Source organism: Rhizophagus irregularis, chromosome 15, assembly GCF_026210795.1.
Source record: "Rhizophagus irregularis chromosome 15, complete sequence".
Taxonomy (NCBI): Eukaryota; Fungi; Glomeromycota; class Glomeromycetes; order Glomerales; family Glomeraceae; genus Rhizophagus; species Rhizophagus irregularis.
In genome coordinates this window covers 3,788,033-3,813,630 of record NC_089443.1, presented here as the reverse complement: position 1 = coordinate 3,813,630, position 25,598 = coordinate 3,788,033, and the positions used below count along the sequence as shown (strand labels likewise).

General features: G+C 27.1%; 3 protein-coding genes across 3 annotated transcripts; 2 read left to right on the top strand and 1 right to left on the bottom strand.

Annotated features, from left to right (window-relative positions):
* Positions 1-212: 212 nt before the first annotated feature.
* Positions 213-416, bottom strand: OCT59_007561 (uncharacterized protein; the record flags this gene model as incomplete). The annotated part of the gene is made up of 1 exon (XM_066149517.1): positions 213-416. One exon carries the CDS (start codon positions 414-416, stop codon positions 213-215), a length of 204 nt encoding a protein of 67 aa, XP_065998767.1.
* A 14,839-nt stretch (positions 417-15,255) lies between these two features.
* On the top strand, positions 15,256-16,522 carry OCT59_007560 (uncharacterized protein; the record flags this gene model as incomplete). The annotated part of the gene is made up of 2 exons (XM_025316390.2): positions 15,256-15,636; positions 15,701-16,522. The coding sequence occupies 2 exons, from the start codon at positions 15,256-15,258 to the stop codon at positions 16,520-16,522; spliced, it is 1,203 nt and encodes a 400-aa protein (XP_025180622.2).
* A 5,454-nt stretch (positions 16,523-21,976) lies between these two features.
* OCT59_007559 (uncharacterized protein) lies at positions 21,977-23,203 on the top strand (the record flags this gene model as incomplete). The annotated part of the gene is made up of 6 exons (XM_066149503.1): positions 21,977-22,142; positions 22,235-22,349; positions 22,431-22,483; positions 22,562-22,729; positions 22,818-22,945; positions 23,069-23,203. The coding sequence occupies 6 exons, from the start codon at positions 21,977-21,979 to the stop codon at positions 23,099-23,101; spliced, it is 663 nt and encodes a 220-aa protein (XP_065998766.1). The 3' UTR covers positions 23,102-23,203.
* Between the last annotated feature and the right edge of the window lie 2,395 nt (positions 23,204-25,598).

Sequence of the window (25,598 nt, the reverse complement as noted above, 5' to 3'; positions counted from 1 at the left end):
TTTTTATCATCAATTAAAACATTTTAAAATATGGAGAAAATTTATAAAATTTTATAGGCGCAAGCGCTTATTCAAATTTAAAAGGATATGCGCAAAAAAAATTTTTATCTGCTCTTTAAATATAAAAGCAAAATTATAATAAGCGCGCAAAAAAATTTTATTTATTACCAAAATATAAAAATTTACATGTCCTACCCGCTAAAAATGTTTATTTACAATTCATTAATAAAAATTAATTTCACTCTTGACTCTTGAGAATTTACTACATTTTGCATCCGCCTTGCTTTTAAATTAATCCAATTATCGTATGCTTTTTCAAAGTCAAAATCTTCTAGTATATCAGGACCGGAAGGACCAGACCATTGATTAAAATCATTAAATATTTGATGCGAAAAAATTTCTCTCCACTGTTGCATTTGATATAGGATGATATTGGAAAGTTTTTGTAAAAACATGCACGTATAGAGTAAATTTTGCGCATATAGGGAATTTTTGCGCTATATACGGTGTGCGCAGAGCGCTAACCATCTTTCAATCATAATGTACGCTGCGCCTATTTCGCCGATCCAATTTACATCACTTGACTTGTATCACTATCAGCAAATGATAAAATACGATTAATTCGTTTTTCGTTTTGCTTTGAAAATGCCTATACCTGAAGTATTTTGAGGTCTAGAGCGGCGGATATATATAGTTATGGAATTATTATGTGGGAAATCCTTATTCACCTTGCTTTTAAAAATTCTTGATGGACTTCGACCAACTATTCCTGATGGTACACCTGATAATTATTGCAATCTAATGCAAGAATTTTGGCACAAATTCCAACAAAGCGTCCTGTATATATCGAACATGAAGTATTAAATTTGAGAAATTCATTAAATCGGGATTTTAACATTTGAAGGGGACCTATTAGTAATAAAGATAAGGAGTTAAGTTCTAATACTTTATCAAATCATGCAAGTATGGCTAACTAAAGACTAATAAATATCAAAATTTGGCCTTTATACTTCTTTTTTTAAGACCAGCGGAGGTGAAATTGGCAAAAGACCGAAAAAAGCAACAAATACTGGTTTTGGTAAAATAAAAACCTGCATAAGTCTGAATTGGGTGATTATATTAAGACCAAAATTTACCACTTTTCGGTCTTTAACCAGGTTGTTGTGCCACAATAAATTGGGCGCACAGCCTTATTACTTTTCCGAAAATTTTCTAAAGACCATCAGGGCAGATCGAAGACCGCAGGACCGACTACCTGGAAAAGGATGGGATCTTTTCAAAAAAGAGCGCATAGTAAATATGGTACAGTATGTTATTTATTATAATTTGGTTTTAGTTAATTATTATTTAATCATATTTTTTTTTATTAGGCCACACAAATTCGAATTTTCGGTTCACTTCACCCGGCCGGGTCACTTTTTCAAATTTCAGTTTATATATAAAAATTTATCACGTGATCGGGACGTAATTTTATTGGCGGTAAGTTTATCACGCGGCTGAGAACTTCTAGAGCGAAATCCCTTTTAAAAGTCAACCAATCAAATGTCACGATTTTATATATAAACTTTTTTTACTAATAAACAATAAACCCCGGGTCCCGGGTCGATTTTAAATTTCAATGTTACGTGAACCGAAAAATTGAATTTGTGTGGCCTTAATTTAGATCAAGAAATGCAAGAAATCCAATATAAATATGTTAGTCGTGAATATATTGATTTTTTGATAAAAGATGTGTATGAATTTAATTGACTGAAAATTCGTGATTGGATCGAGCCAACCTATGGTGTTTGATTGATCATTGACTCAACCGCTTTAATATCTTATATTATCGATAGGGTACAAGGAATCTTGTTTTTTTTAATTTAAAAATGACAATTGTGTATATAGAAAGTGAATAACGTAGATTGACTAAGTGTAGTTTACAATTAAAAATAAACTTGTGATACTAATAAGTGCAACTGAATTCTAATATATAATTTATTAAATTGTTGTTACGTTTGTAGCAATTTTAACAGTGTTCCGAGGGAACCAATCACCAACTAAGGTTATTACCTTCAATGATAAAGCCCACGATGCTTTATTTCTAATTTACCAACTGTAGTTGCCAAAAGCAAGTATGTATCATCTGATTCTGTATCAATATCTAATGTTGTTCTGTTGCCGCATGAATGAAATTTTTTATCGCCAGCTACATATTCGCCATTAATATCAGTAACCTACTAAATCATAAACTCTCCGCCGGACATAACCTTTAACTTTAGCATGATATCCTAGTAATCAATTAAGTTTTTAGTATAAAATAATATATTATTTCGCTTAAAATTCATATTCTGTATATGCGAACATGTTCAAGATTTCGAGATTTTACCTTAGTGGCTGGTACAAGAGCCGGGTGATTTTTACAAATTTGTAATTTAATATTAGTTATCAGAAACAATAATAATTAAATCATAATTTTAAATTAAGATGTCATATATATATATATATATATATATTATTGGATGGTAGTGGCCATTTTCAGGGCTCTGTGATCGATATAGCCCACATCATTTTCTTACTCTACTTTATTATACCGATGATGTATAATCATAAAAATATCGGTCTATGAAAATCTGCTTGCCTGTTGTCTGCATATGAATAAATAAAACAAAAAGGAGATAATTTATAATTTATCGCATATCGCATAGTTAGGGTGTCCAGGATGGGTTTCCAAAAATCGCGCGTGATTTTCACGTAAAATTCGGGATTGGCTAAATTAACGTAATTTCGGCCTAATTTCTAAAGCACATTTTAGCCGGAATATTTGGCCAGAATTTCAGCAAAATCATAATCACATGGTTATCCAGCCATCCAATCAAATTTAAATATCGTGAAATTTATCAAAAATCGCGACCGGGATCAACCGCATATCAGAGACCCGGGAAAATTCCATTTTTATAATAAATGAATAAATCGGAATTTTTGCTGTATTATGGAATAAAACGAAATTTTATGATTTTTTTTTAACAATTTTATTCCGATACGTGACAACTAGCCAATCATTATTGCATATTTTATTGACCGCTGACTATATCGTGATAGAATTTGTAAAAAATTAAAAATTATTGTCGTGTCACTAGCGCAACTGGCCTGCATTAAGATGTAATTATCAAATGTTTCTTACTATAATTGGTAATTTTTATCGGAATAAAATCGGAATTTTTTCCGTTATCATGATAAAAATTTGCAATTTAATATCGGAATAAATCCGAGTCTCTGCCGCATAGTGAATTGGTCACGTGTAATTGATTTTATTGAGTATTTCACGTGTTTGTTGAAAATTAATATCTATTAACGATATACTTCCAATTTACTCAGGACTTACAATGGTTCACCATTTCCTAATTTTATGATAACGAATAATAAAGATAAAATTTTACGTTCAGTTAATTATCACACGCTAAGATTGGACTTACAGTTTATTACTAATTTCATCCTACAATAACTTGGTCGATTATTGATCGAATCAATTAAATGAATCTTTTATAATTAAAATGATTTTATTTAACCATTACGATACTATATAATAATAATGTAATGCAATATGATGACATTATTTATCGAGATTCCTTTCAAATGTTTCCTTTTTGATCATCAAATTGAACTTCATAAAACATAAATTACGACCAACATTTATTATGATGCACTCCTGTTTCATTCAGTTACATGACATATAGAAGTGACAACTTAAGTATCAACAATTAAAACTTGAAAACAATAAAACAAGATTTTATTAAGATTTATTGATTTTGAAACATAAATTTTAAACATAAATGATTTGATAAAAATTATTCATATATAATTTAGACTTAAATTCTCTTCTCTTAAATAAACAAAATAATCTTAGAATTGTACTTATTATATATATAAATATATAACAACTATAAAGTGTGTCATAATTCTACGTTTACACGATTGCGAAAAAAATTTATGGGCTAATATAGAATCCTGCGATAAAATATTATAAAATCTCTAAAGAAAATATACGATGATAAGTAATTATTGTAAAAAAAAAAGAAAGAAAAACGTTCAATTAGGATCCACGATTCGTTCAGTTAAATGATGATCCGTTAAATAATTGATTTGCTAATGGATCAGTTGTTTGTTGAGGGGGTAGACTTTCGATTAATCTCAACATATCATCATTATTAATCGGTGTAGGTGTATTTCTTCGATTAATTAGTCTTCTTATCATTCGTATTTGCCTAGAGCGGCGGTATGAGGGCATTTTTAGTTTATAACTTTGTAAACTTTGTAAAATGTGAAAAATATGAAATTAATTGATTTTTTTTTTTAAAGAAAATATTTATGGAATGATAAGTTGATAAGTTGCTTATAAATATTATTTTCTTTATTATATGCTTCTAAAAAAAAAAATATCGTCTTTTCCCGCCGCTTAGACAATATCACCTTTTTTGCATTTATTTCATTATTAGATTGGTTCCGAAACACTGGTATCGGGTGAAACTTGAAAGGACATTTTTTTACACAAAAAAAAAAAATGATTCGTACATTCGTATAAAATAATTTTATACGAATGGAAATTGAAGGATCAGAATTGAGATACTATCGGGGAAAAACTTAAAGTGATAATAGAATAAATAAGTAAATCAATCTTTATATTTTATATATTTTAATATATTTTATTTTATAATTTAACGATAGATATGGTCCCATTATTAAAAAAAAAGCATTGTTATAATTACCAAAGCTACTATCACTTTTTGATCTAATCATTTTTTTTTTTGCGCTAAAGAAAGCGATCACCAATAAAAATCCAATCAAGATTGAAATAGATTGCATATATAAAGATTGTCAAAAAATGAAAGCTTTCAAACTAATCATCACACCTTAATAGAATTAGTACTATATAATGTATACTACTAGTCAGAACTCATTTTTCTTTTTTACATCTGATATATTAAAATTAAAAATACATGCAATATATGAGGTTGTAATGTAAAAATACTGAAACACAATTATTTTTTTTTCTTATTACAGATTTATGCATTAATGAATAATAAATAAATAATAAAATAATGGATATTGAAATTTCCAAAAAAATCATTAAACATATGAAACTGTTTGAAAAATTAAAATGGTAATTTTAATTATAAATATGTTGAGTTAAAATTTGAAATTTATCTTTTTTTTTTTTTTTCGAATATAGAAAATTTAATCACCAAAATTACGCAAGAATACAAAGGAACATACTATTGTTGAAAAGTATATTGCATACAATATTTTTTTTTACTATGAAGTGTCAAATAGGCACCGGAAAAAATTTTTTTTTCTTATAGTATATGCATTCACAGGATGTTACATTACATATGATTAACTTAATATTAACAAACACAATCTATAGTTTAATGGAATGGATCAAAATCTTATCAGTTATAGAAAGCTAAAATTAGATTATTCGAAAGATAATTTTATTTTTTATTTTTAAATTTTACGGTAACAACCGAAATACAAGTTTTTAATTGCTCACCTCAAATGGGTTTTGAACACAACGTTGAAGGCGTTCATTTTGCGTCTTGATTGCACATTTTTAATAAAATGATGCAAAAGCTCAAAAAAAGGAAATGTTGGAATGAATCAATGTTATCATAATGCATTGATCGACCTAAACATAAGTAAAATTTTTTCGGACGATTACGCCGTTTATATATTTAAAAAATACAATGAAAAGAAGTAATATTATCAAAATCACATTATTTGGCTCATACGGAGTTAATTTATTCGAAAAAATATAATTAAAAAAATTCATTTAATAATGATTCTCCGAGATGAGGAATTATGCTGCGCAACGAAATGTTGTAGGCTGAAATCAATACACGTGACCATACATTATTATTATGATTATTTATGGTTAGATTGTTAGAATTTAAATGAACGTCTATATAAATATAAAATTAAATGAGCGCTAATCTCTTTAATAAAAATATGAATTATGTCAAAACTTGGCTACTTATAAGGTACATCTTCAGCTGTAAAAAGTTAACAGAGCGGATTCATTAATATTTTGTATAATTATTTTGTTCTTGAATAAAGATTTAGGATGATCAAATTGATCAGTCATTTATTACTGGTATACGGATAAAATTTCTTTTACAACTCTAGTAAAAAATTATTATATTAACCTTTTAAGTAAATATTAAAAACCCGTTATTTCCCAATTGAAATGTCACTAGTTTACTTAATTTTTGCTTAGTTTGTTATGAACTGTCAAACCAACTTGAAACATACCTGGATTTTTGAGTCACAAATTAATTTACTTTTTGTTTGTTTTTTTTTTTTGTCAAAGTCTTTACTTATTTTAGCGATCAAAATTTTTAAGCATAAAAATAAAACGTTTTTTTTTTTATAAAAGTAAACAAATGAACTAGCCTCAGCGTAACAAATTTAGCCACAATGTACAAATATTTACTGCGTAATGAGGCTTATGTTCCGATTTTCATTATTAAAAAACAATTGAATTTAAATCATGTTTTCATTATTAAAAAATAATTGAATTTTAACTTTCAATCATCGGAGTTAATTTAACGGTAATCTACTTAGAATTAAACGTACTTTAATGTTTATTCAATTATGAGAAAAAAAATGAAAGTAAAATTAAAGAAACTTTTCTACACAGAAAAAAGTAGTGGAAAAAAGCTCTAATAAAATAAAAAATGTTAAATCGAACGGTATATGTACTCCTGTAAAAAAGTTATATATTTTCCGCTTTTCGCTGTGATTGAATTTTCTACCTCTCCGCTTACTGCTTCTTGATCCTCACTGAATAATAGTAATATAACGATATCTTCCAAATCTTGATTACCCTATAAAATTATGCAGGACCAGAACAAGAATAGATTTATAATGAAGCAGGATCAGAATAAAGATACGAAAAAGGAGAGGCCGGCAATGTCTCATCAAAATCAAATTAAAAAAAGACGTCGTCGTCGTTTAATACGCAATACAGCAAATATGCTCAATTATCCAATTATATATGGGTTTTCTTTCCTATGAACATTCCTATCTACTATATATATACATTTTTTTCCTTATATTATATACATATACTTATATATATTATACTTTTATACTTAATTTCTCAGCTATTAATTTTTTAAATCCGTATATATTTTTTACGATAAATATTCGCATCGTTCGTTAATTATTTGTATATTATTTATTTCGTAAATTTCTTTTTTTATTCGTAATCGTACAATATGATTCTACTCCGTGTAAGATTTATTTTTCGTAGCAAAGCGTAGGACTGTAAATTTGCGTCATCCCCCGTAATTTTCTACTTTAGTTTCGCCGCTATTTTACTTCTTTCATCGATCCCTAGTAATATTTATTAATTATGATTTAACTATAAGATTTTAATATACATTTATATGATTTTATAAGATAAGAAACATGAATTTATTATAATATGACATTTAATTTATATTAAGATTTTCTAAAAAAAAAGTCAAAGATTTATAGATATTAATTTATAAGTAATTTTTAATAATTTTTTAAGATTCAGATATAAAACTTTATTGAAACAAAAAAAAATATAAATGGATTGATAATAAATATTCAATTTTTTTTTTTAATTTAACTTTAAGGCTGTTCAAATTATTCGGGCCTCAATCTTGTTATGTTAAAACAATATATTGCCATATTGGATTAGTGTGGCCTAAACTTTATTGAAATAAAAAAATATAAATGGGTTTTTTAATTTAACTTTAACGAGCATCATTAACAAAATTTCATTATCACGTGACTTTAGGTGCATTCTGTGCGCATCTAATAAATAAATAATAAATAATAAACAAAAATAGATAATTAGATAATTATTGCGTAAATATACGTAATAATTTTATTTTTTCTTTATTTTATGAAAGTTATCGTGGATAAAAGGCATATGATTTTGTTTTTTCTTTACGTCATAATGATATAATGATATAGTGGCTCAAAAATTTCGAAGCCTACTAAGCCGATTTAAATTGATTAATTAGCATAATTGATTTTATCCCATTTTCTTTTCAACATATGCAAATATAGATAAGACTGATGGTTTTTATAGGAGAAGAAAAAATCAGGGCCATATACTAAAATGTTAAACTATAAAAGAAAAAAAAAGAAACATAAAGGCCAATCCCTCCGAAGAAACTCTAAAAATTTTATTTCTGAAGTAAAATTTTTATCCCAAATATTTCGATCTTAAAAAAAAAAAAATTTACGAACGTTACAAAAAAAAAATGGTTCATTACAAAAAACGGAATCGAAAACGACAAATCAAAAACTGGTTTAAAAGAGAAAGAAATAACAACGACATCCGCAAATTTGTTTCAAATCTTCCTAATCAAAACGTAAAAACCGAATTCGAAAATCACTTATTTAACGGATCAACCTCTTCTTACTTATTCTCTTTAACTTCTTCTATCATTTATCCGATTATCTAGTAATTTATATTTTTTTTTCTTTCTTTGTCTCCTTTCTCGCTTTTTGTCTTAACGTTTTACAGCATAATGTTTTTATCGGATTAAAAATGTTTATTAAATAAAATAAAATTTATTCAATTGTGAATTCTTAAATCATAAAGTCCATAAAGTTTATAATAGTGCTTTATTTTAAAAGCAAAATTGAAAAAAATAATGAAACATATCTTAAATGAAAAGAATGAAATGAATAAAAAAGTTTTTATTTCAAGGTATTTTACTTCTTCTCACCGTTATTAACCGGTATTAAGAATATCGTGAATTTACTAGTAATTTATATTTAATTCTCATATCAAAATGCAGCATTTATATTTCTTTTTAGAGTTAGAAACTCTAGCAACGAAAAACTTTTAACATTTTTTTTTGATTCATGTATATAAATGCATACTAATAATTTATATTCATATCAAAAGGCAGCGTTTATATTCCTTTTTAGAGTTAGAAACTCTATCAGCGAAAAACTTTTAACATTTTTTTGATTCATGTATGCAAATGCATGCTAGGTATTTTGGCGTCGGGTGAAAATATTTTTTTTTTACCGATGAAATCAACTGAAGACGCAGGTTGCACAACACTGTATGTAACAAAAAAAATTTTTTTTTTTTGACATTTATAAGTTTATTAACTGTTAAAACAACAATATTTTTTTTTATTCAATAAAAAAAACTACTTCAGAAACTGAGATTTTAGGTGATTGGTTCACAAATTCAGAAAGTATGTTTTGACTACTTATTTTCAATATACATACATTTAAAGAAAAAAAATATATAAATAAACCTACCCTTTCGAACATCCAATTCCAAGAAGCTGGTATTCCTGCAATAAAAAAAAGAAAAGATCATTTTGTTAAAAATGTTTTAAATAATATTTTAATAATAGATATTTTCTTTTTTACGCAATTTTATTTATGAGTATTTTGCGGATAGTAAGCACCTCTGAAAATAAGCACTTCTGGCCGGAATTTTTGGCTGGCATTAAGTGTAAAATGGGGTGCATGTATATTTTACATTTCAAATTATTATTGCGACAAAATGTCGAATATATTAAAAAAATTATTCAGACAGAGAAATTTTTGCTAATCATTTCTTATCACGTGTTAAAAATTTTAATATCAGTAATTTCACTAGTTAAAAATTCTCATTTTCTCCAAAATGAAAATTCCTGGTTCATAACAACAGAGCATTACCTTGATTAAATTATTATGGAAAAAACATATTTTAAATGTCTGCTTTTATATTATTATTGTGATAATTTTATATCAAGCGATTTATTAAAATTTGGATCAATTTTAATGAGGAAATGGTTCCCAATGTTCATCATTTGGAAAGGAATTTTATAAACCAATGGTCAATAATTTTTCTAAATTTTTGATCCTCAACCAAGAATTTTCTTGGTCATAATGAGTTTTGTCATCTGCCATTCCCAGAAATAGTCGTAAAGAAAAGAACTACAATTTTTTGTTGGAATATATATAATTTCTTTGGTAAAGAGTTGTTGGAAGCAATAAAAGTAATAGAATTGTAACTAAAAGTGGATGGTTATGTGGTTATTAGAAATAATATGTCATTCGCCAGCTTCATTTGAAGGTTTCTCAAAAATTTTTTTAAATAAAGAAATATTTTAAGTTAAAAAATAAAAGTTCGGAACCGTGGCTTTCTAATCATATAAAAGTTATCTTTTGATGTTTATTATTACAGGAGTTCATATTGTGCTGAAAATTGGTATTGACTTTTTTTTGCATATATGACGATCATTTAAGAGTAATATCCTTAAAATAATCGGTGAAAATTCGGTGTGTCTCATCGTAAAAATCAAAAATTTCGAGGTACAAATGATATGAAGTTTTTGGTCCACATCGTTACAACTTTACTTAAAAATCAAAGAAGGGTTTAGGATGCTATTAAACTTATGTATTATTATTATGCGAATGACCTGAAATAATGATTCAGGTGATATCGATATTTGACATTATGGTTACTCAAATGAACAAATGTTAATATTGCACATTATGTAATACAAAATTCTGTATGGTTGGTATTATTAGAAATTTCATTTCAAATGTTTCAAATTAAAAAATAAAATAAATCAATGCGTTTAGAAAATCAATGTGTGAATTTTGAATTTTTTTAATGAATGCTATAACTTTTAATATAAAGAAAAATGCACTTGAATTAATAAAATCTTTGCCTATCGGTAAAAATCTCAGATTGTCCTTGCATAACTTCTGTATGCAATACTTCTAAAGATAGACGCCGTCTTTTGTTTCTTTTCTGAGAATTCTCTTTTAGTAATTCATTCCTAAAATAGAACAATACAAATAATATATATGTCTGGAAGAACTTTTAGGAAAACTTGCCATTTCTAAAATCAGAAAATAGTAATAACGAATGTCGAAGATCAGATAATATTTTGATCATTTGCAAAATGACGAATGCTATGATATGTTATTATTATGCATCCTTTAAATGTTTTCTAATATAAATAGTCAAATGACCAGGTAAATTATAGTTTAATGTTGATGTTAAACGAATAGCAAAAAAGCATTTATTCGTATAGTCAAAATTTTTTTAGTTTGATTCTGTACCTGGAATCGAATATATTATTGTCTTAAAAAAAGTTTCTTAAACTTTTGGACTATGTGATCGCTGTGGTATAACTGAAGCCAAGATACTTGTGCAACCACACTTTGTGATCATTTAATAAAATAGTTGCCACAACATAACTTATTGACGGAGTTTAACAATGATAAAAATTGAGAAATTATTAATGATATTTATCAGATAGATCTTTTAGAAATAGTATTTGTTCACGATTAATTTACGGTTGAAGTTCTAAATTCGATTAAAATTTGGTACTTAGGAATAAAAAGTAAATAAAGTCTTTGATTTGTTATTTGACATTATGAGTTATTACATTTAAGGAATTTTATCACGAGAAAATACTATTGTTGTTTGATAGTATGCCTGTACAAATAATACTTATTTTAAAAAAATTAAATTCAAGTGGCTACAATTTGTGACATGTTATACTTGGAAAATCAATTAATTTAATGTAACAATATAAAAGATTTTCCGATATTTTCGTATCATCAAATAATTTTCACGAAAGTAGCAAAAAATCGTAAAACTCACATGTTTCGTTACAATAATCATTTTATCCGAATCTAATACTTCGGATTTGTGTTCATGTGCATTTAATGTAATACCACTTGTTATATAACTTTCAAATAATAACTTGCTATATATACGGAATTTTTTTACAGATACATATATACATATATCCATTATTTCTTCTTATCGTTCGTCATGAAGCCTATCAAATGTTTTACAACTTGAAGTCTTTGTAGGGTCAGTAAATATTTGCAATGGTTTGTAATCTTCTGCGCCAAAAAGAATTTGTAATTTATGTATTTTATGCGGTACGCTTGGACTTGATAACTTATAACTTCCCAGTTTTAAAGCACGTTGATATATCTCTTTTTTCATTAGTTGGTAAATTAACACGCAATAAAGGATTACGCGTCTCTCATTATATGCAAATAAAATGCAAATATTCATTTTTCCCTTGAAATACTAATACTAACGCAAAAATGAGTTATATAAAGGGTACTCATTCCATGCCTTTTTTTAAAAAATAAACTTTACATTCATATATACGATTATGCCCCACTACAGACAGTCTCAAGATTATCAAAAAAGATACCTCGAGAGAAAAATTAGAAGGTATCGAGCTAGAAACGGCAACATGATCGGAGGAGCACCAAATCCCTTCCCTCGACCTCGACGCAATGCAGTTATTAACAACTCATTTGCAAACCAATTGTTTAATGGATACCGTCATTTCCCCTAATCCAAACATTCTTTGCATGGCGTCATTCTTTGCATGGCATCGTAATTAATTGTTTGGCTTAAAATCTTTTTTCTTTAAAAAAAAAACGCGTACTTTTATTTTTACATTATATTATTTACTTCGTATTTTTAACTATATCGTTGCAAATTAACGCACACTTATATCTTTTTTTTCGTTTAAATTTTAAAATTCATTTCATTGTCATTTATCAATTATAAACGTTTGTAAGAATTTCTTCTCGTATATATCGAACCGACACGTGCTACACAAATTAAATATCGTCAGTATTAAAAACATTACAATAACGATAATAATTTTTTTTTTTCGGAGAATGGATATTTATTTATTCGATTTGAATTGGATGAGCGTATTTCAATAATTCTTCTGTTCGTACCGATCCTCGCATAAATTAATTTTTTTTAAAAAAATAATATACTTTTATAATTTCTAAAACAATATGTAATTTTTTTTTCTTTTTTTGTCCCCTCGTTTTTTTTTTCGATTTAGACAGTTAGAAATTATTCTCTATATGATTTTAAAATTTTTATGGAAACTTCAATATTCATTATGCTTATTAAAAAATAAAATAAAATTTTAATTTTAAAATATTATGTAATGATCGTTCGATCATTGTTCTAAAGAATATATTTTGTTTTGCGGCTTTTCGTATGCAGGGATAACCCCCTTTTCAATGAATAATATTTGAGCGTTACACATATAGTTAATTTATAAATTCAAAAAAAATAAATGCCAGTGCTTTTTTATTAACTTCATTGAACGCAGTAAATGTTATGATTTTCCTCAATTATTAAATGTATAATGTATTACAAAATAAATTGGACATCCACGTAACATTCTTACATTCTTACATTCTTATTTTGTGCATAAAGATTTTCAGTATAATTAAAAGTTTATGATATTCACATGTCTATAATATATTACTTGCCTTATAAAATGAATTTTGGTAAAGTTTAATATAATCACGAGACTCAGCAAAGGTTTTATGAAAAGTAATTAAGGCCAAGTAAAAATTTCCGTTTATACGCTCACGTCATAAAAAAATATATATATATATATTTCTACTCGTTATATCCCATGAAATCAAGCTATAAATTATAATTTTTTTTTTCACGCAATTTCTGAAGAAATTAGCTCTTTTATTTCATAATCAATCAATCATTATGTTTTACAATTTTTATGAATTATTAATTAATTAAATGAAAATATTATTCACTCCGAATTTACATTCCTAGCATTATTATATTTAAATAGGCATTAATAATTATTTAATATTATAAAAGATTTTCTTTTCTTTAAGATTTAATATAAGTATATTTGACAATGATATACAGTATTGTCATTCTGTACTTACCATAAAAGATGGAAAATTTCGTTACTCGACATCGGAATTAATTACCGAAAAAATTTATTTGAATATTCATTTCTGCTGTACAAATAATAGTACTATGATTGTGTCCTATAATGATCAATATTTATTTATTTGGTGGTAAATTATTATCACCTGAAAGAAACAAATACACGATAAAACTATATCATTATAGCATGTATGACATACTTATTCAAATAAAAGCAGGAATCCACCAGTCCTCAATCAAGTTTTGTTTCACCAGTAAACGGATATACTCTAACGGATTACAATCATATATAAGAATTGAATCTACGCAATCGGTATCGAAAAGGTTATGACTTTACATCTACAACCTAAAATCTTAATCATAATTTTAATATGAAACGAGGTGCGAGCTTTTCCAGTATAAATTTCCAGAAGGGTTACTTCACTGCAACAATGGAAAGACGCATTGTCTTTCATTTCAAATCAAATAGTATTCATTTCCAAAAAAAAAAACTCAATTATAATAACTTCATTTTTATTTGCCTCATCGAAGGACAAGCAATAATTAAGTTATTATAACGAATTCGAAATATTATATTTCTAAAAATTCTTCAAATAAATTCTTCATACTAAAGAGGTTAACTAATACATGAATACGAAATAATGAAACTTGACTTTCTAACTTCTAAGTGTTAAAATCCTTGCTCAAGCAATTGTTCACTCCGATCATCAAAATAAAATAGTAATCTTACATATTAAATGCTCAGTTTATTTCTCTGCACCGTATATACGTTAAAATACGAGCCTGATGTGGACGGATTGACCTTCTTAGTCCAATCAGAGAAAATCCTACATCATTTATTAAAAAGACAGATTTCGCTTGACCATTTACAAGCATTACACTCCGAAATTTACGTTACATTTATGGAATGTCGGACTGGACAGAAATTTAACGTTGAGAATTAAGTTGTTTGACATTTAACTGATTTAAGATTAACTGTGAAATTCAAATGATTTGACTTCCGGTCAAATCCTTTGTAATAAATACTGTTAATCAGTTTAACTTTACAGTCAACCCCTTTGCCAATACTAGTATCAAACAGTTTGACGAAGTGGAAATAATTTTCCATATTTAGTTAAAATTCAAAATGGTGTAAATTTAAGTAATTCTATAAAAGAAATTCTCTTTTTTGGAAGTCCAAAAAGGAAGTATGTTTCCTTTTTAGGAAAATTATTTTTAAAATTCAAAAGGTTTGCGTTTAATGATAAACACTTTGCATTTAATGCCAAATGCTTTGGATATTTAACGCCAATATGCTTTGTACTTCAAATTCAAACAATATGTGTTTAATGTCAAACAATATGTTAAACTTCTGTCCAGCCACAAATGATCGGCAGATTTTGGCCTAAAATAAGCAACTTTTCGGAACCTTGTGCATTTTTTTGGATATTTAGTCTAACGTTACATTTAATTATATTATAATATCCAGAGTTTCAGAGTTTCTAGTTTAAATATTCTAGTTTTAAATTGACATGGATAAAGCCTCACGGACAGAAAAAAAGTGTTCTGAGTGTGACAATCCTAGTAAGGGCAAGTCTAATCTTTGTCTGATTTGCACCACACGTCACATCCAAGTGAAAATAGATGAATTTATCAAATACACTCAAACATCAGCTCATAAAGTGGAACAGGCGGTCCAATGGGTTGATTGGAAAGAACTCTCTGATATTGAGAAGATTGGTGAGGGTGGTTTCGGTTCGGTATATTCATCTTGCTGGTCAAAAGATATTAGTTTTATGAGAAAAAAGGTGGGGAAAAAAAAGAGAAGAAGAGTTATAAAAAGCGAAAGAGAAATTATTGCTTTAAAAACAATTGGTAGCCCAGATTTATCGATGGATAATTTCCTGAAAGAGGTAATTTATCATTTTTTTTGCCAATCTTAATTTGAAATATTATAATAACGTTCATACATATTAGGCAGAAGCCTTATTTGATTGTTATAACCAAGAGAACAGCGGTTTCTGCATTAAGGGCCTCACACAAGACCCCATTTCCATGCAATACTATATCGTAACTGAATACGCAGAAAATGGTGATTTACGTAAATATTTGCATGTGAACCCCAATCTTTCTTGGGAAAATCGATTGTATATAGTGTGGGATATTAGTTTGGATTTAGAACGTATTCACAAAGCTGGCCTCATTCATCGTGACATTCATGCTGGGAATATCTTGCACTCGGGAAAATTCGTTCACCTTGAAGAGGGGAAAGAAGTACATGAGGGAGTGGCATACATTTCGGATTTTGGTTATTCAATGGCAGCTAGTTATCCCCACAACAATAAGGAAAATATCTACGGTGTCATGCCTTACATCGCTCCAGAAGTCTTTAATGGAATGGGCTATTCAATGAAATCAGACATATATAGCATTGGTATTATCATGTGGGAGCTTGCTAGTGGAAAACAACCGTTTGCGAATATCTCTCATGATGCTGACCTTGTACTAAAAATCTATGATGGATTACGCCCAGAGCCAACTCCAAACGCGCCGCTTTTCTACCTAGAATTAATGCAAAGTTGTTGGCATAAAGATCCATCTAAGAGACCAAAAGCAGAAGAAATCGGAGATATGATCGAAAAACAGATGGAAATTGGTTTAGATAAAGAAAAAATGCAATTTATTGAAGCAGAAGAAAAACAAAAAACTGCTAGTAACAAAATTGATCCCAATGCTATTTACACAAGTAGATTAATACCTACTATTACTTCATTATTATCTAAACGAAATTCCTTTTAAGTAAAACTGATAATAACTCATTACAATACTTAGACTTTTGTAATTGCTGAATTGAGTCAGTTTAAAATTGAAGAAATGATTATTATATTTTCACTAATTAGATTCTTATGCATTTATATATTTTTTTCGTCTAACATGATGCATTACCGCCATTTTAAAATGGTATATCTTGTCATAAAATATAAATTAAAGTACACTAGGTGTCACAGCATTTTGAAATGGTAGTAATTAATCGAACAAATCCTTTTTATTAATATTATAATAATTAAAATTGTATTGTTTGTAATTTCTTGAATTCACAATAATTTAATAAAGCGATTCAAGTTAGGAAAATTTCATACCGCTTGGGATTATAGAGAAAATTTCTAGCTCTCTTTACATCTTTATATTTTTGTATATCGAAGTTAGAGTTCTTAATATAATCAAGTATATATCGATCATTGATACGATTATAAAAATACGATTTAATAATATTTACTGTAGGTACAGTATCATATTAACTTTTCATTGTTTTGTCTATTTTATAGTTTTATATTAGTACCATAATTACAAAATTTTTATATTAACAATTTTTATACCAATAGGAACGAATAAATAAGGGCATTGCTAAATCTCATCGCAGGTGATTTTCACCGCACCAGCATTAGCAAATATTAATGGGCGGAGTTTCATGACATTTTTAATTCTGCCCAAAATTCTACCCTAATTCTGGTAAGGTGACAATCACCAGCGGTGATATTTAGCAATACTCAATAAATAAATATACGTTGTTTGCGAAAAACACGGTCGATTATTATTATTTTTATTTTTAATGAAAAGTTATCGTTATTGCAAATTTTCTTAAAGGCATCAATATTGAACTATACATAACATATTGTATTACACATTGAAGGTAAATTATATAACGTCTGTATAACCTATAAGATTATAATTTAAGGCTAACCGTCATAGAAGGCCATTCTTCTCCGATACCTAGTACTTCCTTTAAAGAAAGAAGCAATAGCATGATCGATTAAGTAATCGATCAGGTCATTATAATCAATTTTATGCGTGATCTTTCAATCAATTGATCACGATTTTTGATTAAATTCCTTATTATATTAAATATAAGCTTCGATGAAAAATTTTGTAGAAACTTCTACCGAGCTTATTTTTTACACTTTATATGACTAAAATCCAAAATAAAGACGGATTAGCTTAACCCTAACCCTAAAGCAGATAGATAGTTCACATTGCTAAATTATTTAAAAAAACTTACATTCACAGACTTTTCTAAATGACAGTACGAAAGAAATATTAGCAAACATATATGTTCAGTTCTTTCGGAATGTCTTTCAATTCACAATATTCCAAAGTGAATATGAAATACTTGTAACACGTGATTTATGATACACAAATTCATAATAAGCAACGGTTTTCGTTTACCTAATTTTGGCATTAAAGAGAAAATTTTTTGTATTACATCATTATTAAATATTTAATTAAATTAACTATGAAAACCAAATTTACATTTAAAGTTTGTTTATAATTTAAAAAAAGTTTATTGGTGCATTTTGAAAAATTTGTTAATCATCGATTTCGTACAAAAACTTCGGAATTAGAATTCTTAAAATTTTCTATTATAATTTCTTTAGCTGGAAGTTCGTGTATTATAACAAATTCGATACTAATTATCGGGAAATACCGAATATTTGTTTGCTTTCATAAGTATAAATCACATGTTATCATTTTCGTTTAAATCTTATCAATAGTCGTACATTAAATATTTCAACTTTAATTGGCCGATAAATATTTCTTTTTTTCCCCCGCATTTTTTTTTTATAAATAAATAACAGATTATCGTTTATCGTACAGTATATTAAAATGTTCCACTATCAAAAGGATAACAATGTAATAATGACGAAATATTGAGAAGAATCGTAAACTACAACTAATTATTCATATTGTTTAAAGGACTAGAATTAATAAACGAAATTTTATGCGACAGATAACTTTTATTTAAATATCAATAAAACAAAAGTTATTGTAAAATTTAAGCTTATATAATGTTGTTTATTGTTTTACCAATTAGTTAATTAAAATGCATGAGATGTATTGTTAAAATGCGTCAAATTTTCGCTAAAACATTTTAAGTTTCCCGGTATGAATTCGTGATCATTATTCATTATTATTGGTACAAATTTGGTTGCGATCATCTCGTGCGACTAAATCTTATCGGTTTTTGCCGTGAAATATCGGAGAAATCCGGTTGACAGATGTGACCTGTCACGACATTATTCTTTTTTTAAAATAAAATAAATTTAGATAATTTAAAAATTTGTTATTTTTATTAATCTTGACCCCTAAATATATGTACTAATATGTGAGCCTAAAGTGTAGTTTGACAAAAAAGGAAAAAATGTGGCCTCACATGTCATATTGAATGTTACACGTGAGGAAGAACAATCATTAAAATTTTTAAAAACTTCGAATCAGTGAATATTAACAAAATTTTTAATTACCTGCAGAAATTATTATAAATGAATCTTGTTCTCCCATGGTAAACATCGCTATATTTAGTATGTTCTCCCATGGTAAACATCTCTATATTTAGTATATCTTCGATATTAACCTGTAAATTGACAAATTGATAACACGTTGAATATTTTGATTTTTTAATTTGCAGAAATTTAATTATTTTTCACCTTTAAAATAAGGTATCTTTTCGCGCAGTATCGGGTATTTATAAAGGTTCATTATTTCTCACTTCTTTTTTTTTCAAAAAAAAAAATATTACAATCTTATATCAATATATGAAAATGTCTCAATACAGAAGATCTCGAGCTTATCAAAAAAGATATCAAAGGAGGCGAATTCTGTATCAAATCCGTAATAATAATGAAACATTAAGAAGACTCATAAATCTTCCTCAACAAAATACAGTTGCTAATTCATTTGCAAGTCAATTTTTTAATGGATCCCCATTTTACTAAACTAAACACTTTTATTAACAATATAACTATGTATTTACAGTACAATATATTGAACCTTTATATCCACGGAATTTAACGCCATATTTATGGCTTACATTCGAATCTTGGTTACGCTGTACAAATATCCTACCTTTTCGTTTATAATTCGCTTCACATTATCATTACTTATAGAATAATTCTATTTAACACATTTTGCATAAATATTTCCAATCGGTGAATTTATTTCCACTTTTTATCGAAAATTTAATTTTTCTCGTATCGACTGCCTCATCTGCGTAAATTCATATAATAATATTAAGCTTTTTCCCTGGATCGATGTTTTAAGACAATTTTTACTTAATAATTAGTTTTCTAAGTCTTAGAAGATCTAATGTTTTAGATATATTTTTTACTTTAATTTTTATAACTCATCATATGTAGAGTATCACAAACCGAAATTCAATTAAGTAGATCGAATTGGGATCACCATTTATAAGATTTTTTATCATAACATGAAACAACAATTGAAACATGAACTCTGTTCCATATCAATACTAAAGCCTAATAAATTAATTAAGATTTTTCATAAATTGGTATTTTGGAAATGATAATATCGATATTATTTACTACTGAATTAATTTATTAAATAACAACCATTTTAACGAATGCTAAAATAAATCACACTCCATCCAATAACTGACGGTCATTAGGAATACTGCGGGGACCAATAGGAATTAATGCTACTAATACCTAGGGGTGTGGGGGGGTCCAACTGGTTGGTTACACAATATAATTTCGTATTACCAAACTGTCCCACTACCGTCACCCCTGAATTTTATTATTTTAATATATCCAAGACAACATTCCAAGCCTAAAACTTTTGACACACAACGTTTCTAAAAGCCGATGTTCGAGAGTAGATTAGTGTTGGTAAGAGTCATATATTGGCAAATTTTCATGACTATTAGAGCAATATTTTTTTAACAATAAATATCACTTTTATATTAAAATTTTATTAAATACATTCTCTTTTATTAGTGAAAACTGCATACAACTATTTATTGTAGACATTTACTATAGACAATATTTTTTTCAGTTTTTTTTTTAAAAAAAAAGGTTTAAAAGTTATTATAAATTAAAAGTCTATATAAATAACGTTTTCTTGTAATAAATAAACTTGTTTTACTTGTTTTAGACTTCTAAATATTGATTTATTCATCATAAATACTAAAATAAAACCGCCGATGTTGTTTTTTTCTTCTCAGAGAAGGTCCAAACATTATTTAAAGTACTTGGACGCGACAAAACAGATGTAAAGATGATCACGTTTCAAGGATGACATAATTGGGTGGCTGGTTTTTTTAATTGCAGGGGTATTTTGTTCACCGATCATCGTAATTTACTAATAACGTATATGAATTTATATGGAGGACAGTTTTGATTTATTAGACTTATTGTATATTATATTGTGTAACCAACCAGTTGGACCCCCCACACCCCTAGCTAATACGAACAATAATTATAAGATAAATGTTTATAATTGAGAACTCCCTATAACCATTGAATATTTTATATCTGTGTATTAACAACTCTTCGTTTATATTTATTATTTGTAAATATTTCCAATCGAAAGTATCCATTTAGAATACTGGTTTTGGTACGAAATCTCGACAAAATCTCGACAATCCAATATCTTGACAAGTCAAAATCCTGACAATTCAAAATCCCGATAAAATTATAACACATTTAAACTAAATATTACATATTGCAACAAATTATTTTATTAGAACACACATCACAAAATTGTCGATATAATGACTTGTCAGGATTTTTGGATTGTCGAGATTTTGTTATCGATCTTGTGTTAGTCGTGCAAGTGACTGTCCGAGATTTTGATCGGATACCCAGAATACTGTTTTATAAACTTGTTAAACATAATTATTATTGGTACAGCCTCATGATGTCATACAATAAAATCTTAATTTTTAATATTTCTAGCTGTTGCGATTAACTATTTCCTATTATAAAATTAAAAAAGAAAACGTTGCTTCGTACGAGTCGACCTGGATTTATTGCTTTGATCTGGGATGACTCGAATTAGATTTATAATTTTATTATTCATTTTATTATTTATAGCAATTAATTGTAACTACCTCTAATCCTTATTATGACTTCATAATACATTAATAGATGTAAGATCATAAGTTTAAATATAAATACCCTCGATCATTTCCGTTCCGTATCTTTCCGATAATCAGACCCCATGTATAAAGTATCTGTCATTTTCACGTGTTAGCGCATAATGCCGTAATGCGGGCCAAAGTCGCGTGATCGCGAAATATATTTTTCCGGTGTCACTATTTAAATCAAGTAAATCAAGGGATACTTTGTGTGACTTACATTGATACAACGCCGAATTACCTTTTTAGGTAAATTAGCTATTTTCCATATAAATACACAATTTCTTGTATTTTTCCTTAAAAATAAAAATAAATATTCTGACATGGACGAAAAAAATGATATTTGTATTCCATCATATTTAAGGTTCTCCCCAGCTTATAATTATATAAATTCTAATAAAATTAAATTACCAACTAAATTAAATGCCAGTGATTCTTCAAAATGGTTAAAAGTTAGTGAAGATGGATTAACAATTATTTATAGAGGAGGTAAGAAAAATATCTTTTTTTTTTATTATTTTTTTTACTTTTTGTTTATTTTATTTTAAAAATCAAATAAATTTTAAATTTAACATCAATAGTTCACTTAGATCTTAGATATAGTTATGTTGGTTCTATAAGAGCTAATCATTACGTACCACCTGAAGTTGGGTTATTTTATTATGAAATAAATATAATTGATAAAGGTACGTGTGGGTTAGTATCAATTGTATCAATCAAATTAATATTAATTTTTTTTAAATTCAAATAACCATAATAACATTGTTGTTATTTTAGGATTATCGGACTTGGATTTTGTGAACCAAATATACGATTAGGTACTATGCCAGGTAAATATATTATAATTTCTTTTTTTTTCCTCGTTTAAAATTTATTTAATAAATATCCATTTTTTTTATATCAAATAGGATGGGATTATAAATCATATGGATATCATGGGGATGATGGTAAAAAATTTGCATCATCGGGTAAAGGTAGTATCTATGGTCCAACATATACTACCGGTGATACAGTTGGCGTTGGAATTAATTTTTTTAACAATACAATGTTTTTCACTAAGAACGGTATACATTTAGGTAATTAATTTCTTTTCATCAAAATTTATTGTCGTTTTATTATTATTTAGTTCTCGCGTCTAAAGTTTATTTTAAATATAATTATTAGGAACTGCATTTACTCATGTTGAAAGTAGTACTCTATATCCTGTGATCGGTTTGAGAAGTTTAAGAGAATGTGTTTTAGTAAATTTTGGACAAAAGCAATTTATGTTTGATATTGATCAATATATACAAGTAAGTATAAAAAAATAATAATTCGTATAAATATAAATATATTAATTGTGCATAATTAATGTATATAATGATTTTTATTAAAAAAAAAAATATTATTTTATTATTTTTTATTTTTTTTTTTAGAAAGTTATTAATGAAATATCTGATGAAAAATAGTGAACAAAAGCAAAAATTTTACTTAATTTGGGCATTATTAATTTTAGTAGAAAATTTTAATTTATTTTGTCATGAATTAAAAAAGTAATAAAAGTAATGTATATAATGAAATATTATTTGAATATTTTCATGATCTTATTATAATTAGTGATTCCATTTATATAATGTTATTTGTTTTTTGTTATTTGTTTTTTTTTGTCATTCTCATCATCTTTTCTTCTCCCGATTTAATTTGATTTGAAAAGAAATAATTCTAGATCTTAAGTTTGTGATATAAATGCTTGTTTTTCTTATTTCTTTATCGCTTGTGATACTGATCAAAATCATCAAACCCTTTAATGTCTAGGTAAATCAACGATCAAACTTTATCAATAATATCACTTTATGAATAGAAAGATGATTATCTCACAGAAAATATCATTCAAGTGTTTGAAGAAAACATATACAAAAAATGTACACCAAAAGATTTTAATACGAAATTATGAAATCGTAGAATTTCGATCAGACATCATGATCTTTTTTATTTTATAAGATGTTGGCGTAATAATGCGTCAATTGTTCAGTGAAATGGTTAGTAACATCTTAAATTCACATAATTATCTCCTTTTATTATTTATTTATCTTTATCGGAAAAAAAAAAAAGAAATTATAAGTTAGTAATACAATATACAATGAACATCAACAGTAACGTTTAACACAATTGGTCGAATTTTTTACTTTTATTATTCCTTTTTGTTTATGACATAATAATAATTATATTAATAAAAAAAAAGATAATTACGATGATTACCGTAAGAAATAGACTACGATATGAACGTACTAAATAAATACTATTTTAACTATTTATCTAAAATCAACGTTCACGTTTTTAGATCACTTCAAAAAGAGAATCCAGGAGACTACAGTTTTCAAAAAAAAAAAAAAGAAACATAGAAAAGAATCAGTAGATTATAGTTGAAAGATGAACGAAAAAATTTTAAAATATTACTGAGATGTCTATTAATACTGCAAATGCAAAAGATTTTTGACTCTTTGCGATATTAACCAACAATCTGCTAATACGGCATGTATGATTTTGAATGTTAACCAGGAGGATGATGCTAGCCGAAGTCTTAGTGACGTCCAACGAATAAAAACTGAATGAATTATTTTGCAAAGTTTTAGAAGTATGACTGTCTTTTTATGCTTATCTCAAAGAACAAATTAAGGAAATGAAACCGAAACTTCGTTAAATGACCTCAGATTAGGGATAGAATAAAATCGAAGTTTTTGAAAGACAGTCGAAAGGAATAATGGAATTGTTACGTAAAAATAGTGATAATAGGGATCTAAAACAGTAGGAAATTATACGCCCTAGTCCTCAAACTTTATACGGTAAAAGATGTATTGTGGCTAGCCATTATATAATGATAAAAGTAAAATAATAAAAACACTCAAAGATGGGACTCTGGAAGAGATTTTTAGAAACGAAACAGCCTTCATATGTCATATGAATTATGATACCAATTACCAATTTTATTTTGTAATCGATCAGTATTAAAAAATCGCTCGATAATCGAGAACTTTGTCCTCAAATGATATAAAGATTTGCACAAAGATCACAAAGATCAAATATTTTTTATTAACATACATACATTGTTAGCAACCGTAACATATATATATATCAGATAACGTTAACTTTAGTAACGAGAAAAAACACCGATTTGAACGTACAAAAATAAAAATATATACTTATTTAACTACCATAACTACAGTAATGTGGGTTGAACGTACAAAAATAAATGTCTATTAATATTCTGATTAATATTAACCAACTATCTACCTTAAATTGACGTTCATATTTCATTTAACAAAATTCTTTTTTTTTTGATTTTGGTCCATTTTTAGAATCGAGCTTGTGTGGCTTGAACCATTGTCTTACCACATCATATTAAAGGGAACAGCATTGACCTGGTATAACTGTCAAGGAATTCTAAAATGTTACGGAGAGTCGGAGTCTTAGACGTTTATTAATAAATATTACACACGCATAAGGTGAACTCCCAATACGTGGTATTAGGTATTAACCAACTATCTGCATTGCGAAGTGTTGTCTTCACTGAAGTATGTTTGATGAATATAAAATTTACGGTAAATGATGTATTATGACTACTTGACCCACAAGGTCAAATTAATTTGAAGTCCAAAACTGGAGAGAATGGTTATTATAAAGACTCCGACAAGAAATTATAAAAGCAACTTCAGTAGTCATTATTAATGATAAAAAGAAAGGGTAATATGATAAAAGGAGTGGAGCATCTACATTTAATGTATTGCTCAGAAAGTTTTTTTTTTTCGAGGAGAAAAAAATTTTTTTTCACTTGGGAAAGTTTTTTTTTCCCCTGGGAAATTTTTTTTTAAAAAAAAAATTTTATGCAGGTTATTACGTACTAAGTGTAATTTGCATACACTTTTGGTAAGATCACGTAACTAAAATGGATGTGCTGCCTAAACCGTC